The sequence below is a fragment of the Hirundo rustica genome, chromosome 11 (genome assembly GCF_015227805.2).
Source record: "Hirundo rustica isolate bHirRus1 chromosome 11, bHirRus1.pri.v3, whole genome shotgun sequence".
In the NCBI taxonomy this organism is placed as follows: domain Eukaryota; kingdom Metazoa; phylum Chordata; class Aves; order Passeriformes; family Hirundinidae; genus Hirundo; species Hirundo rustica.
Window position 1 is genome coordinate 15,917,010 of NC_053460.1, and position 17,134 is coordinate 15,934,143.

Consider the following 17,134-nt stretch of genomic DNA (forward strand, 5'->3'; position numbering starts at 1 on the left):
AGACAGTGCTATGTTGTTAAGAAAGCCTATTCTCCCAGGAAATTCACTTAGCCTAAACTGCTGTACTCACTCTCCCTCTCTACTGCAGTGTGGCATCCCTCTACAAAACCCATCCAAATCCCAACTACAAAACCCATCCAAATCCCAACTAAAATCTGTTCCTTTGGGTGAGCTGTGCATTTACAGAGGTTATCCCTTCTCTCTCACAGAGGCACCACCTCTTGCAGCTTCAGCTTTCCATACTCAGAAGCTCCTGTCTGCTGGCACGTGACAAGCTTAGCTCAGCGTATCAGAATCTGCAACCTGGGAACAACCAGTTCAGGGGCTGTTGTAAAGAAAACTCCCTGGTGTTGTGACTGGCAAAGTCAAATACAAGTTTCTTAGTTTAGATTCCTGAGACTTAATCCATCACGACCTTTGAGTACATTCTATTTTTACCCAGAAAATTCTCTTAACAAAAAATCAGCAGTCACCCAGGATAATCACTGAGGCTCTCTTGAGTTCACCTTATAAAATATAAAAATAAAAATAATTTAAAAAAAACTCATTTGTAATTTTAATGTAACTCACCTGTATTTTAAATTTGTGTGTACGTGGCCTTTTTTTTTGTTTCTCTAAAGAGCAACAAAAAGTGTATGACGGTAAGACAGTAATTTGTTAAATCCAAATAAATTTCTTTGCAATTATACCCTGCACCCAGAATCTAACATTCCAGGGAATATAATATCAGTTTACAGTAGCACATATGAAAAAAAACCAGTACCTACAGCAAAACCCAATATCTAATTTATCAAAAAGTAAATTACAGGAGTGATCAGTTTCCTGAAAAAGAGCCTGTGTTGAGTTTGCCCATTAAACATGGATGGCAAAATTCCCAGTTACCATGTACATCCAAGTCTTACAAAGCCTCCCTGAGACCCCCTGTGTGTTATGTATTACTGCACCTCTGCAGACAGAAGTGTTGAGAGGCCCAGTGTAAGGATGCTCCATTCAGATATTCTTTTTAAAACAGTGCATGTGAAGCCAGAGTTTCCAAAGACAAACTCAGACTGCCTCACCACAAAACACAGCTGACACTGAGGTGAGAGCACAGCTGCCCACCCTGCTCTTGCACTTCCCTTGGAGTCACCCAGGTATAATTCCCTTCAGCATTCAGACAGACTCGGAAAGCAGCTGCATTGCTTACTCCTCTGTGTAGCACAAAAACAAACAAACACCAAAAAACCCACAACCCCACAAGAAGATGAAAAATCCTTAAAAACCCCCAAATATGTCAAAAGCAGCAGCACGCATATTACTTCTCACTACTGTACTAAATAGTACCAGATGTGTTTTATTAGAGGTGTTCTCATGTCAGAATGTGTATCCCAAAGTCCCAGGTCAGCCAGTCCAAGACACCTGAAGGAAATGCAGAGGAGGGAACGTGCTGGACATTGATCCAAGGTTAAAATACACCAGAGCAGCACACACCAGGGTGAGTTCTGAATGAGAAGTGCCAAACGCAACCCAGGACTGCTCGAACGCTCCCAAGATTTTAACGAAAAGGTGTCCAAACAGAGCAGTAGCAAAAGGAAGAATGTCAAAGCTGCGTGTCACTTCTCAAAAGAATAGCACTGGTGGAAGCTGTCCCAAGTTTGTAAATACCCACGTTAGCCTAGTTTGCCTGGGCATACTGTGGGCTTAAAGTAGCAGTGCTAATTTAGAAGCTGGGTTAAGAACCTTTGAAAATCTGCCCCTATAATAGCAAGACCAATTGAGGATTTGAATGCTACCTTGGTAACCCTGCTAGGAGTAGAAAGGTTACTGATGTTTGTCTCTTTAGAGTCTGGAAACCACTCTCCTAATCAACCCCTGAACTCACTCTGGTTCAAGTCCTGCTAGAGTTCCTAATATGCATCTATTATGTACTCCTCTGCCAAAAAGTAAGCCCCAATATAAGAATATTTCATTTTTATTGAAGAAGTAGTAACAAATCTGGTTACAAATCCCACTTTCATCACTTATCCTATGCAAATTCACTGAAAATTAATATGCTGATATTTAGAACATACTCAGAACTGGGAAAGAGTTGTAAGAAAACTGTACAAAAGTGCCTAAGGACCAAGCTTAATCCTCACATGCTCTAGCAAATTTTATTGCTCAAAAACCTAAAGGACTTGGGCACGCTCCTCCAGGTACTTGTATTTTAGCATCTGAGAGACCTTGGTGTCGTTCTGACACCTTGGCAAGGCCAAAGCTTTCAGCAATATGTTGGTTACTTCTGAAACATGGGAATAGTCTCAAGAATTTTGTCAGGACAGTCAGCAGAAACTGCAGTGCAGGTAATGGAAGAGACAGGATTTAAATGCCTCTCTTGACCAGCATCCATTTCCACTGCATATGACTCTACAGATCCTACTGGTGTATTATCTTCCTCCATCAACCCCAGACAATCTGATTCATAAGAAAAAAATGCTGAATAAATCATCGTGATCTCCCAGATAAAGGCAGTCTGGAGGAAAATGACTGCAAGTAACTTTTCCCTTGACTGCATACCATATATCAAAGGAAAAACTACAGGAGAAAACACCAAACAGGACTGGACTTCTCTGCAGGGACCTACAAATGTGACCTGACAACTTGTGGAAACAACATCAGGGTGTCCAGCGAAGCATGACTGGACAAGGACTTGCCAGAGGACAGCGAATGTGATGAAGAGACTGACAGCAACAATAATGTCTGTGTAATATGTGGATGTCTAGCAGGACAATGCATTAAGGATTTCAAAGTGCACCTGCCTGAACGTGATTTTTTTAAGCATAACTCCACGTTCTAATTAGCACAGCAAGTATTTCCAAGTTTTTGCTTTACTGTAATTACCATGGCACACACAAAAGGCAGTCTTGTGTTTTGTAACTGACACAGCTGCTCGCCTGCAGAACAGACCTTAAACCAGATTTTCAACTCATTTTGAATAAGGTACATAAAATTAAATTAAGTTTCTCCCTTACTTATGAAATTTTTTGTGCTTTAAGACACATATTTCAGAAATATATGCCTCTCTATAGCTCAAGGTGTCTCAATGCCTCTGTCCATCAAAACATCCCCCATATGTACCTTACAGCTACATTAATTATATACGTAATAGTAACAGTACGAGATCATGAACCTGCATTCATATATTACAATTAATAGTAGTTTATTAGTAGTATTTGTGCAGTAATATTGCTACATTATAGCAAGAAATAATATGGAAGAAAATATAAGGAAAGAAAATAATATGTTACAATTCCACTCAAATCTTAGCAGAAACAGCTTAAAAATGATAATCCTCTGTGGATTTGGGTTAAGTCCTACAAACACACAGAGAAGTTCTACTGAAATTATCTGTTCCCAATACCAGGCCCTGACAACCAGTGCAGATACCTGCCACTACATCCAGCAGTGCAAGTCCACCACTACTGAGATCCTAAGTCAGGAATATGAACCAGGCTTCATTTTCCCAAGAAGAATTTTCAAACTCTTGTGTAACCCAACACCAATTGCAACTGTCTCAATATTAAATGCTAGATGTTTGACTTTCAAGCCAGGCACACCACAGATATCTTACACAATGTCATCCATTCAAAAGAAATCCTATTCAAAGAATGGTTCTACTAATTAGATTGTTGGCACACACATGGATTTTGCATTTGACAGATTTTTTTCCCTAGCTTCAGACAAAGGAAAAATTTAAATTGCTTTCTCACAGACACTGAGCAGGAGGAGGTAGAACACAAAATGGCCCTTGCTGATCATGAACATGACAGTAACAAAACACTGGAACATCTTATGTCAAAAATGAGTACTTTTAAAAGTCATAGAGAAAACAATATTTCATATTCCAAAGGGTAAAATCATCTTTTTATTTAATCAGAAAGTATCTTTCCTCTTTCTTCAGTATGGAAACTAACGAAAGCAGGTTCTGTAAGCAGATTGCTTTTCACACGTATTTGCAAACACCATTTATCTGCCCTTCGCCGCATCAAATCTAAGCCTTCTCTACAGCTCTCTTTTCAATTTATACAGAAAACTAAAACTAAAATTATAAACACTAGTCCAGAGGTTTTTCCTACTTTAGCTGCTTAATTCCCTATTAGAGTCAACTCGTGTATCATCAAAAATCCTTCTTAGGGCAGCTCATCCTGAAGTCTGCTTTTTTTCTCTCTGATATTCCCTCCAGTTGGAATGACTTCCTTTTAGCTTAATATTACTGGCAAAAGCTGCAGCACTGAAATTCATTCCCTATCACCAAAATCGATCTTCATAATCCACTGCTGAAACCTCATCATAGGTATCTATCTGTAATTGCTTATTTTTCATGCCTATCCGTGGTTGAAAACTGATAAACAGAAGGATTTATTATAGCGCCTTGCTCTGAAATCCAGCCACGTTAGGTAAGGTAATACACTAGCTGGCCATGTTTCTGCTCACAGGAAATACATATGTCATCACTCATAATTCTCATCCCGTGGGGAAAAAAACCACAAACAAACAAAAAAAAAATTAAGCAACTTGCAGGGAAGATTAATCATAGTAAAAATGGAAATAAATGGTAATGAGTCAGTTAAAAAATAGCAGAAGTCTCTAAAACATTTAAACAGCAAAAACAACAACTATAAATAATGAAAACAGGAAAAAGCCTTAATACTCATATACTAGGAAGACTAGGTTACACTTCTCACATCAAATTTAAGCTATATAGAGAAACTTAAGAAGGGAAAGCCCTCTCAAAATCATGAACTCCTTGGGACAGTTCAAGTTAAAGGCTTGTCAAAATTGAAGAATATGCTGAAAATTACAAAAAGCCATCAGGTATCCTCATGGGATAATGGTTCTCTTCTGCTTTAGGTTCTTTACAGCTTTACTGAATTCAGGTTTACCTGAAAAATCTCTTCTGTGATGTTCACCATTAATTTTCTGGGAAGGGATTTCAACATAAAGTAACACGAACCAGTTCCTCCAACCTGCTATTGCAGCTGGTTATAAAAGTTAATTGGATTGCAAAGAGCTATTGCAAACTGATAAATCCTGTCATTTCATATAGCAACTAGAAAAAAACATTCCCCCCACCTACCAATAAAGTTACACCAAAGGTGGCAGAAGAAGGCAAAGGATTTAATACTCAATCATTCAGTTAATAGCAACTTTTGAAGGCTCTTCTGGTTAAACCAAGCTTTGAAAATCCCACATGCTGAAACAGTCTGACTGCAGCTTCAAATACTGCAGGTCAGAGCTGCCTCTAAACCCATCTCTTTTCACCATGACAAATTTTAAAAGATGCTGTCAATCTGTGAAATCCAACGTATTCTTAGACTTCTGATTGCATTAGGATTACATGACTGTCTTTTCTCTCAAAAATCCAATGGATAATTCTGTAAGATGAGACTTGAAAATAAAATCCTTCTATTCATTAAAAATGTAAGCTTCTCTGCATCAGTATAATTGATAAAACTGACAATGCCAGACATTCTGATTTAAAAAATCTGACAATAGAGAATATGTGGTTGACTGAACACGTCTCTGCAATTGTGGACAAACATTATATATCCCTTGGATGTACTGAGGGAAGAGATATTATATTATCATGATTAAACAATAATGGGTGAGATGCTAGGTTGCCCCAGGCATTTTCAGGTCATTACAATTTATTTTTAAAAGGAGATTACGAGAGTGTTAAAAGTCTTGCAAGCCTTGAGGTTACTATTGCTGTTACATACTGCCCTACATCTATCAGCAAATTAAGTATTCAAGCTGGTATTTTTCTTTATGGCTTGTGTGGGGTTTTTTTAGGTTGCTCCCACTTCTTACCTTAAATAGACTTTTTTTTTTTTGAAAACTCAGGGGGTTTTTGTATGGGTTACTCCAAGTTAAACGTTTGGAGTTGGTTGAGAGGATACTGAAATTTCAAAGACTCTCTGCAAATATCATACTGTGCTATTTTAAAACCCCACTCTATAATGTCTTCATGTAAAATACCTACTGACATAGGGTTTGGGAAAATACATTTTCAGAAAAAAATCTTAATGCCCTAAGCCCTCTAGCTGCAATCAGGAGAAATCTCTTTTCCCATTTTCATACCATAACATGAGATAAAAGCTACTGGTTATTGTCCCCAGTCCTACTGTATACCCTTCCAAAAAATAGGACAATTATGCATAAACATTTCTCTACTGTCATTTCTGAAAATTCCTGAGGTATATGACGGGCTACTTTTAAGTACAGTAGTTTGCTCATTCATAAAACATAAACCTTCTAAAGAGATAACTTTGATGGGCTCAAGCTGGGGACAGCCCACGTTCTCTCCTAATATGCCTCATCTTTTCTGCAGACAGAATAATGACAGCCTGGCATGTCTCTGCTCCTTACCATCATACAGCTTTTAAAACAGAAGTTAAAGCAAACCAGAAAACAAAAGTAAAGAAGGCATCAGAGGAGCTCAATGATCATGGCAGGAAGGATGTTAGCAAAAATAACCAATTAAAAGGCATTAAGGTGATAACCACGTTATCAGGGACTTCACAACGTGGCATCAATCTTCTGAGGGTGGCAGTCAGGGAAACAAAGCATGGCCAGATGTGAAATAATGACTGCAAATTAATAATCACGACAGACATCCTTAAATAACAAAACATGTGTTGTAATGAATTACTACTGATTGCCAAAAAGCATTATCTTAAGTAGAGAACTCGGCTAAATCAGGAGCAGCTACAGTGCCACTGTAAGATGGAAAGTTCTCTTGAAATTTTCCATAGAATTTCTTGGGGAAAATCCAGCTTGTTTCTCTGTAGTCTTTCATGGGCAAGGAGGAAAGGGACAAAAAAAAAAAAAAGCCACCACAATTAGTAGCCTCACCAACAGAGCCTGCTGAGCTGAACCTTCCATGGATCCTTATGGAGTCATAGAATGATTTGGGATGGAAAGGACCTCGAAGCTCATCTCATTCCCACCTCCTACCATAGGCAGGGACACCACCCACTAGACCAGGCTGCTCCAGGCCCCATCCAACCAGGCCTGAATGTGCTATAATTTATTAGTTCTATCAAATTGTCAAATTTGTGCTGAAATTTAGTTAGATTTTGAAAAAAAAAAGAAGTTTATTTCTTTTGCAGTAATTGAATGTTTGAGATGATAAACAGCCAGAAGATCTAAACAGCTTTGGTGTTCAAGTCATAGCAGTCTCAGAAAGATATTTTTAATCTGACTGCTTGGAATAGAAAGCAGAAAATTTCAAAATATTCAGACTGATCAAACATCAAGATGGTGCTCCACAACTTCCTCAGACATTCCTTTCTACCACAAAACAGTAACACTCCAAGCCCGTAAACACCCATAGCTGTCCTGAATGCACACAGAACACACTTTTTTTTCTTTCTATTTTTTTTACTAAATTGCATGAAACCCACTGCAGTTTAATGAAACCCATCTGCTGGAAAATAGATGGTGATTTCAACTTAAGCTCAGCTTGAAATGTAACTGTTGACAGCCATAATTCATGAAAGAGGTAATAAGAAATGTAAAAGGCAAAACATCACCCAGAAGCTACTTAATTCTTAGGGATGATCCCCCCAGAATCAATACAGCTAGTAAAGACTAAGGCCTCAGATAAAATTAAAACACATGATCCTTGACTTCCATGCATGAAATCCTTCAAGGTGAAAATATTACTAAAATTGGTATCTCCATTCTCTAAGTTGATTTAAACAGGATAAATATATTTAACATATAAGTGATGCTGTTAACTGTTGGAAGGCGCATCAAACATCACCCTCAGTGAATCCCCTGACAAGGAAAAACGAACGACAGGAGATTACAAAGCTAATGCCCACGGATCAAGTAAGGTCAGGGGAGCTCGAGACAGCAGGATTAGAGAGGCAGGATCTTTAATGCACTTCCCCCAAGCACTAATGGAATAATAATGGCTCCTTCTCAAATTAAATGCTAGCCCAGGTTGAAATATTAATGTGTATGACAGTCTAAGAAATTCTACCTTCTGCTCACTGGGTAAAAACTTAAAATGGCATTATGCTTTTGCATAATAAATTGTGTCCCAATGAATTGAATGGCATAAAATCCTGAAGTGCCACCAAAAAACGTGAGCATAACCATCAGTCCTTCCAGGCAAGGTTAACTGAAGAATATAACCCAGGGCTGAGTGATCAGTGGGGTCACTAAAGGAAACTTCTCCTCAAGGACCATGTGCCAAAAAACATGTTAAGCCCTGAAATTCTGGCATTCTCTTTAGCATTTCATGGCACAAACTAATGCATAAGATTTTCCTGGTATTTCCTTTTGGTCTGGAGTTGTAAAGTTTGCATTTTGGCTTCTTTTCTTTTGGATAAAATGATGAATAATTATGAAAAATGTAAAGATTGCCAGGCCATACTTCAATTTCAAGTGTTTTCAGCTCTCAAGATTGATCTTTCTGTCCAGTGCCAAGGCAGAACCTCACAGCACCTTCCAGTATCTGAAGGAGCCAGCAGGGAAGCCAGAGGTACACCCTTTGTCAGGAATTGCAATAACTAATCAAGGAATAATGGGCACAAATTTAAGGAGGAGAAATTTAGGTTAGGGTGTTAGAAAGAAATCTTTTACTGTGAGGGTGGTGAGAGACTGGAAGAGACGTCACAGGGAGGTTGAGGATGATCCCAGCCTGGCAGTGTTCCAGTCCAGGTTGGGTAAGAGCTCACCTGAAGCTGAAATACCAACCAAGGCACTGTGTCCTCTCTTGTCCAGGCCCTGAAACTCCTCCACAGGCACAGGAGAACCCATTCCATTAAAAAAACACTGAGCACTGCAGGTCCAGATTCTTCTGTTCCTACTTTCTAGTGACTAATTACTGCCTCCAGAAAACAAAAAGTATTTTAGAACTAAATCTACAAAGTATCAAAAAACAGAGAGATACACAATGAATAAACAGTGACATACTATTTCCTCTACAGATTGCAGTTAATTTTACTGTAGCAGTAAAATAGACCAAACTGTTATTTCAAAGGATAAAAAAAAAGATTGGTTTTGGCATCTGCATTAAAATGAAATCATGACATCAATAACCAAAATATATCCAGTCACAAAGCAACCAGAGCATGCAATGCACTGGCAATGAAAATAATTATAGTAATGATTTGTGCAAATCACTACCAAAAATCTTAGAGCTCAACTGCAGCTTTGCCAAAAAACCTCTACCCTGAATGCTGAAAAGTTCTTCATACTGCAAAAGCCCCTCAAATCTACCCCAACACAGGAAAATATACCAGCACAAAGCCTATGGTCCACCAAGAAACACTCTATGCAGTGATGAGTGAGTGTGTTACAATGGTAGGTACTTGCCAGGCCAAGTGGAGTGAGCTCACTTAACTCACACCTCCAACAAAACACAAATCAGAGAGAGAAAACCCTTCCTTGTCATGAACATGTAGAAGATACCTGGATATTGAGATGCTAAAGGTCTGCTTGCATCTGGAACATCAGCCCTGTACACACTGCTGTGCTGATTATCCAGGACAGAATTGAGAAGAAAATATTCAAAATTCTATTTTAGCTGAAGGGGAAAAAACCCAACAAACACACAGTCTGTTACATGCCACTTGAAGAAAAGTTAATTCAGGCAAAGGGCATCTCCTACACGGTCTCATTAATGAACTAAAGAGTGGGGGCTGTCATAAATTAGGAAGAAACTGCTCAGTGTTGCTTTATTACCATATACCCATCCTCTCGCTATTATTTTGAGAATGCCCCATCAGTTAAAAAACAAAACAAAACGGCCCAGAGAGTTATTGTGCCCAGAGATGCATTAGGATCACTTGTGGCACAACGTTTTTAAGCACTTTTTACTGCTGTAGGTAATGAAGTGCGCCTTAAAAATGAACCACAATAAACTACAGTGAAATTAAAAAGAAGGTAGACTTTATAGGCTGAAGTATTTAAACACCTTGTCTTATCCCTGACATCACTGCCTGGTTTGAAGAGGAGAATAATGACAGAATTAATTATTGGTTCATTTTCAGTTCTCGGTTACCAGGCAGGAAGAACAGTGGAAAATGGGGAAAAAAAATAAAAATTTTTTTGAAGAAATTAATACATCTTTATACCACTTGAAAATGAACATGTATCTGTTATAATAAGCTCTAATAATAGAAACCCACAGCTACTGAAATACTTATGGTTCTATGGTTATGTGTAATACAAAATAAGTGGACCACAAATGTTAAAAGTAAATAAACTGGAGAAAGTATCTGAACTTGCACTTTTATTCACAACAAAATTCAGTGTAGCCATCTCCACACTTTATTCACCATGAAAGTTCACTTCTGTCAATATTGTGTTTTCTCCTAGAGCTTTTGCAATATTCTGCGCCTATTTCAGACTAAGTAAAACACATAGTTATGCTAGGCATCTTGCTCCTACCCCTTCTTTTTGGTTTTCTTTTCTCGGATTACTGTAGTTTGGATTGTAAGGAGAGAGGCAGAACTTTCTAAATCTCTTTCAAAGTATTAGGTTAAATGTATTTTAACTCCTATAAAAGGAGTATGAAAGCATTCTGTAGCTTCAAAGAGTTTAGAAAGTATCAAGTCATTATTAACCTTTACTGATGAAAACAATAGTATTAATAAGATGTATTTTGAATTTAGTCTCCTTTAAATTAAGACATTTTAAATCACCACTATCTAAAGTATGGCATTTGAACTGTCCACAATTAATTGCTGTCTACCTAATCCCAGAGTCAGAACTTAGTCCTATGTATTTCTTACAGATTTATTCTCTTACTACTACATACTGCCAGCAGTAATACATTGGGCTAGTGGGAAATGCTCCAAACTACTTAGTGAAACTATATGATGGTAAAAAAAAAAAATCCCTGAAATTAAGTTAAAACTTGCTTCACGTTTTTTAACACTTCATTAGCAAGCATTGCCTTGGAAGTAAGTCTCAGGCACGGCAGAGTGACAAACTTTGTTCCAGGCAATCTCAGACTTCTATATTCAGACTAGGTAAGAGAAAAAATTATCACAAAGGTAAGACCAGCAGTAACCGGGGGCAAGGCTAGCTACCACTTCTCTACCAACATCCTCTTGATCCTGACAGAAGGAGCTGTGACACCAGCAGAGGGCTGGAACTGGAGCCACATGCCAGAGTGGGTGAACATGCCAGCAGCACACCCGGAATGAGCCGATGGATTCTGTCATTCCTCGGAGCAACGGCATTCCCCTTGGCAGGTAGCCTCGCTCGAGACTGAGTAGCGAGCGTAGGACGCACAAAGCACTGTGTTTCCGAAATCCGTCTATCAAGCCCTTGGTCTGCAGCCAAAGCTCAGGCTGGAACACAGCGCAAAGCCGGTGCAAGCGGCTGCCACCAACACGCGACAGCGACAGGCACGACAAAACCCCGGAGAGAACGAGAGCAGGATCTGGGAGCTGCTGCTCCTCGGGACCCAGCGAAAGGAGCTGCTGATGCTTCACACGGGTCACCGAAACTGTCAGCGCTAATTAGAGCCCTGCAGACATCCTCAGGGATTGCACAGACACCGAGGAATAAACTGCCTTCGCTCCTGTGGGCTGCCCCTCACAAAACAGGCGAGATAAGGGAGAGGAATCGCGTGGGAAGCTTTTCATCTCTGCCGCCTGCGCTGCTCTGTGGCTGAGGGAAATCACAGCGAGCAGCTGCACTGCTGAGCAGTTAATCGCTTCCACAAGCACCACCAGTCCCATCGTGCCAAACCCTTCCTGAACCTTTCCAAGATGAAATCAGGCCAACCAACTCATTTCTTCTGCTAAGATTTTCTCCAGAATACTCATTCTGGGCAATCCTTGGAACCTTGTTACAATCGCAAGTAACATAAAAATAAAAAAAGCAACACGGTGAAGGTGCAGAGATATCCACCATTCAAAAACATGCTTAAACTTATCTGTACTTTTGTAAATGAAAAATATTAACCAAGATGACAATTGAAAAGAGAATTTTAAAAAGCAGTATGTGTACTCAGTAAATGAAATCATCTGCTCCATTCAACTTGAGTAAGAGCTTGTGAAAAATGACAATATAAGTCAGAGCCGTGCCATTTTAATGGTGCACACTGAACTGCTGAGATATATTTTTTTAAAAAAACACCTACCTAAACACAGAGGCTCCAGTCCTGCAAAACCCCTCATCATGCTTGTGAGTCAAACACGCTCAACTTTAATGACTCAAAACTCAATGGCTTCAGCTGCATGATTCAAGTTAGGCACTTACAGGATGAGAGCTATAGGGAGCACTTTAATAACAAATACCTGTGTGTAAGAATCATGTTTATCTAACATGCCGTGCCTTGTCAACCACTCACTAACAACTAAGAATTCTAACCGCTGAAACACTTAAATGCTGCTGAACACCTTACTGCTCCAAGTATTTTCACTGCACAGTTCACTTTTCCTATGCTACATAGTGCCTCTTGTCACTTCCAGTGTTTTTAACACCAATAATTTACAGATTTAAAAGACCAAAAGTACATTCCACAACACCGCACGTGACACCTGATGCTAAACCACCGCGCGGTGCTTGTTGTCACCTGGAGACAAACTGTCCCGAGACTCCCTGACGGGACAAGAGCTCGTCCCTACTACTTGTAGGGACTAAGACTCGACTAAGACTAAGTCTTGGTCTAAGACTCGGCCTGACACCCACCTCGGCGCTCCTGGACGCGGACGACGAGCTCCCAGGCGGCCACCGCCTCCCTGTCCAGGGCAGCGCGCAGCGTCACCTCGCCGCTTTCTCGTCCCACGCTCACCGGCGACTCCTCGACGGGCGGCGACAGCAGCTCGAACCAGGCGGAGGCGAAGCGAGCGGGGGCCAGGGTGGCCAGGCGGGTGCCCGGGCGGGCGTCCTCGGGCAGGGTGAGCGCCAGGGGCGCGGCGGGCGGCAGCGCGGCGCGGCGGCGGCGAGGCGGAGGCGGCGGGAGGCGCTTGGGCTGCGGCAGCACCTCCAGCTCCAGGGGCTCGCTGAGCAGCGCGGGCCGGCCGCGGTCCCGGGCGTAGAGGCGCAGCTGGATGGGAGCGCGCAGGTGGAGCAAGGAGCTCACCAGCACCACGCGCCCGCTGCGCGGCACCACGAAGAAGTGCGCGCTGCGCGGGAGGGCGAAGTAGCGCAGCTCCGCGTTGGCGCCCGCGTCGGCGTCCTCGGCCCGCGCCTGCCACACCTGGGACTTGAGCGCCAGCGTCTCCTCCACGCGGAGCTGCGCGGAGCCGGGGCCCACGAAGCGCGGCGCGTTGTCGTTGTCGTCCAGGACGCGCACCGTGAGCGCGGCCAGCTCCGCGGGCGCGGCGCCCCGGGGCGCGCAGCGCTTGCAGCACAGCCCCAGGCGGAGCGAGTACAGCTCCCGCGCCTCGCGGTCCAGCGGGCGGCGGGTGCGCAGCCACACGCGGGCCGTGCGCGCGTCCAGCGACGCCTGGAAGTGCGAGTGGCCCTCGCCCAGCAGCTGCAGGTGCCAGCGGCGCCCCTGCACCTTGGCGCACCAGGGCTCGGGCCCCAGCCGCGTCAGGGGGATGCTGAGCCCGCGCACCCGCGTGCCGGCCGGCCGGTTCTCCGCGACGTGCCCGTCGAACGAGGGTGTTCTGCGCGGGGCGGCGCGGGCGGCGGCCAGAGCCCAGCAGAGCAGCAGGCAGCCGGCGGCGCGCCGCGCTCCGCGGGGGCCCATGCCGGCTGCGAGCGGCGGCGGCTGCGGGCGGATGCGCGGCGCTGCCCTGCCCGCAGTGGGCGGGCGGGGAGGGGCCGGGGCACACGGGGCCGCTCCCGCCCCCACCCTGCCTTCCCCGCTCCGAGCGCACTCGGGGCGAACCGTCCCGTGCGCCTGCTTTAGGAGGTGCCCGCTGCGCCGGCCGCCCAAGTGATCCCGCTGATGTAACAACCTACCGGCGCTTCGCCTCCTCCCGCCCGCCGCCTTCCCCAGCGCCAGAGTTCTTCGTCCACGCGCCGCGAGCATCAGCGCACGGGTGATGTCCTGCAGTCTGTCGCGTGTCGAACAGGCTCCCGCAGCACTCCGGTGTCCCCTGAAAACATTTAATCGTTGATTTCTAGGCAGCTACCTAGTCTAAAATGTCAGCTTTGCTCTCAGCTTGTACTTGAGCGCTGTCCCTGACCTAAAATTGCATCTTTGATCACGATTAATCAGCTCCCTTATACCTCCCGATTTGTGAAGGTAAAAAATTTCTTGATGAAATGTAATTTGACTAAAGAATGTTTCTGGTGATAACCAGAGGGAAATATAATCCAACATTTATTTGCCTGTTTGGATTTTTGGAGTAAAACTAAAAACCCAATGAAGCTAAATTTTGCCATGTTATATGACTACATAAATCAGGGATGTTGTAGGAAAAGTTACTAGATTATGCAATTTCTCTTCAAAACAGATCAGTGTTTTCAAGAATAAAGTCCAACACAATAGAAAATGGGGATTGACTGTGTTTATTAGTACATGAATCATTTAAGATTAAGAATCATTCTGAGATTAAAGAACAGCAAAATAATAAAAGATACTCCATATTGGTCACATTACTCAAACTTCATGAGACTGAATAATGTTTACATTTCATATAAAACAGTGCATTTTCTTTACGTGTGCCACTCAAGACTGTGAAAAAGTTCATAGACACAAAATTTTGCCTTCCTGTAAGCCTTTCAGAGAAACTGGTTACCTTTTTGGGGAATTGGCAGTCCAGGATCGAGTAGGAAGTCTATGGGAGACTCAGATTGAAAAATCCAAGTGCTCTACTATTATCAACGGTGAGTGACCTTCTCCATTTCATCCTGCGAGCAATTAAGGAGATACAAATCATTAGCTTCACACATGAGTATATTCTCTCCCTTTACACCTCACATTGAAATGTCTCTATAAAAGCACTCTCCTGCATGGGATGTTATCTTCAGTGCTTTTGTGGGGGCTCTTTTTTGGCCTTAAAATAGAAAATTTGTGAGGTCTGTTTATGTGTACAGAGCAAAGGGCAATAAAGAATGGAATGGGAAGAACCCATAATTTGGTCACAAAGGTTTACACGACTTCAAGATAAAAGGAGGGTTTTTTTCAACAGTTTCCTAACTAAAGGATACTACAAGGAATCTACAATTATTATTTGATCAAATTTTGATCAAACCACTTTGTGAGAGCATTTCAGTTGTGTTTTCTACATCCACTAGGATTTCCTTCTGTAAAAACATACCAGGAACAGTACTCTATTTTGCAAGGTCTTTCACTTCTGCATCAGAAGTTCAACAGGTAAGTAATTTAAACACACACGTGGTTTTAACAGACTAAAGATCAGCCTCATTCTCAATTCCAAATGCAGAACTCAACCTACATTATCCTAATCAGCAGGTAGACAGGAAACAGGGAGATTGCACAAGGTTTTTTAGACAAAATCAGAGACCTTATATTATTGTTTATTAAAAGAATAAAAGTATGTTGCTTTATAGTTCACTGCCCTATGGTAATCATAGAGAAATACTTGAGACTCTCTAATCCTATTACCAGCTCCGCAAATCAGTGGGAATCTGAATTGGTGCCCTGGATATTGCATAGCCAGAATCCTTCAGCCCACCTCCAGAAAACCTGACTACAGTGGTTTTATAGTACAAACTCCTCAGGTCTTCTACTTCACAAGCTTGTTGAGGTCTAGAATATAATAAATTTCACACATCATTTTCTTCCTTTTCTTGACTGTTGAACAGTTTCCTTTTCTCTGAATGTTTCAGAGCATTTTCCCATTTACAAACCTTCTATTTCTGTTACCTCTAAATTTGGATTTATCAAGATTCACCAGGCCCTGCATTGAAGCAAGAATTTTTTTTTTTGGTTCTGCCTTGAATTACATGTGTACATCTTTTATTACAGTAACTTGAAGTTTTCCTCTTTTCCCTGGAAAATCCAGGGTTTACATCTCTCAAGGTACACCTACATACCTGAGATTAAATTTCCTGCCCAGGCTTATAGACTGCATAGATTCTTGCAAGCCTGGAGTGCAGGTGAGCATCATTTCTAGAGATCTCACATGACCACCAATATCTCCTGGTCACATCAGGCTAAATCAACCTGGTGGTTACTGAGGGTCACCTGTGTGACCAGGTGATGGCAAGGCCAAGATAAAATCAGAATCTCTGTCAATGTTACGAAATCATGTTTGGAAATTACTGAATTGTAATAGTCTGAAACTTATATAAATCATAAATTTTTTTACAGAAACAACATGACAAGCATTTAATGCAGAATTTGCAGTTTACTAAATAGAATTCCTCTAAAATTTGAGCAGGAAACGTTCTGAGGAGAATCTTGCCTTAACCTTATAGGACTGCAGTGTCAATATTGAGGCAGAAGAGAAGAACAAGACATTCTTCCTGGTTTACATATACCTTGTAGCTGAAGAGCAGTGGGAAAAGTGGGACAATCAACTTTGCTTTTGATCAAAAGGCAAATATGCCTGAAGCAGTGAGTGCTCTTGGCTGCCACATACTCAATAGCTGGATTTCCAGGAGAAGAAAGGGGCTTGAAGTCCCCTAAGATCTTTTACTATAAATAACTATAAATATATAATCATAACAGAATTAATTGACCCCTCCGGAGCAAGATGTTGTTTGTGTCACCAGTGCACCTGGCATTCCTCTCAAGCACAAGCTTAAACCTTCAGGAAGGGCTCTGCTCTGCTGTATATCCAGACAAAGAAAGCTCATCCTACACTATTTACTCCCCACTCAGGATTCTACAAGTGTCTTGGCAAGCAACTCTGCAGGATCCAGCCCAGAGTGACACAACAGCCCCTGTGCAATTCAAGATGGTTTGTACATTGTCACTTTTCATAACAACACATGTAGCTCCATTCTCTCAAATGCAAGTACAAGTGATAATCCTTTCCTGCATAATTTTGCAAATTAAATCTAAATTATTCAGACATACAGCTGTTGTCTAATCCTTGCTAGTTCTTTATACAGCTTTCTCTCCATAAGTCACAATTTTTTCTTGGAATCTAGCACTGAAATGAGTGCAAGAAACACATTCTGTCATGCTAAAAGCAGAATTCCTTCTCCAAAAGGAAAAAGCTAGTGACATTTCCAGTATCTTTCATTATTTTATAACAATTACTTTACCAGTTTA

General features: G+C 41.9%; 1 protein-coding gene across 2 annotated transcripts in view; it reads right to left on the reverse strand.

Moving 5' to 3' along the window:
* The window catches only part of LOC120757993 (neural-cadherin-like), a 60,978-nt gene extending 47,288 nt beyond the window's left edge, over nt 1-13,690 (reverse strand). For both annotated transcript variants that reach the window (XM_040075755.1, XM_040075754.2), the window contains exon 1: nt 12,682-13,690. In XM_040075755.1, coding sequence (XP_039931689.1) covers nt 12,682-13,690 — 1,009 coding nt within the window. The remainder of the gene's footprint in view (nt 1-12,681) is intronic.
* Nucleotides 13,691-17,134: the final 3,444 nt, after the last annotated feature.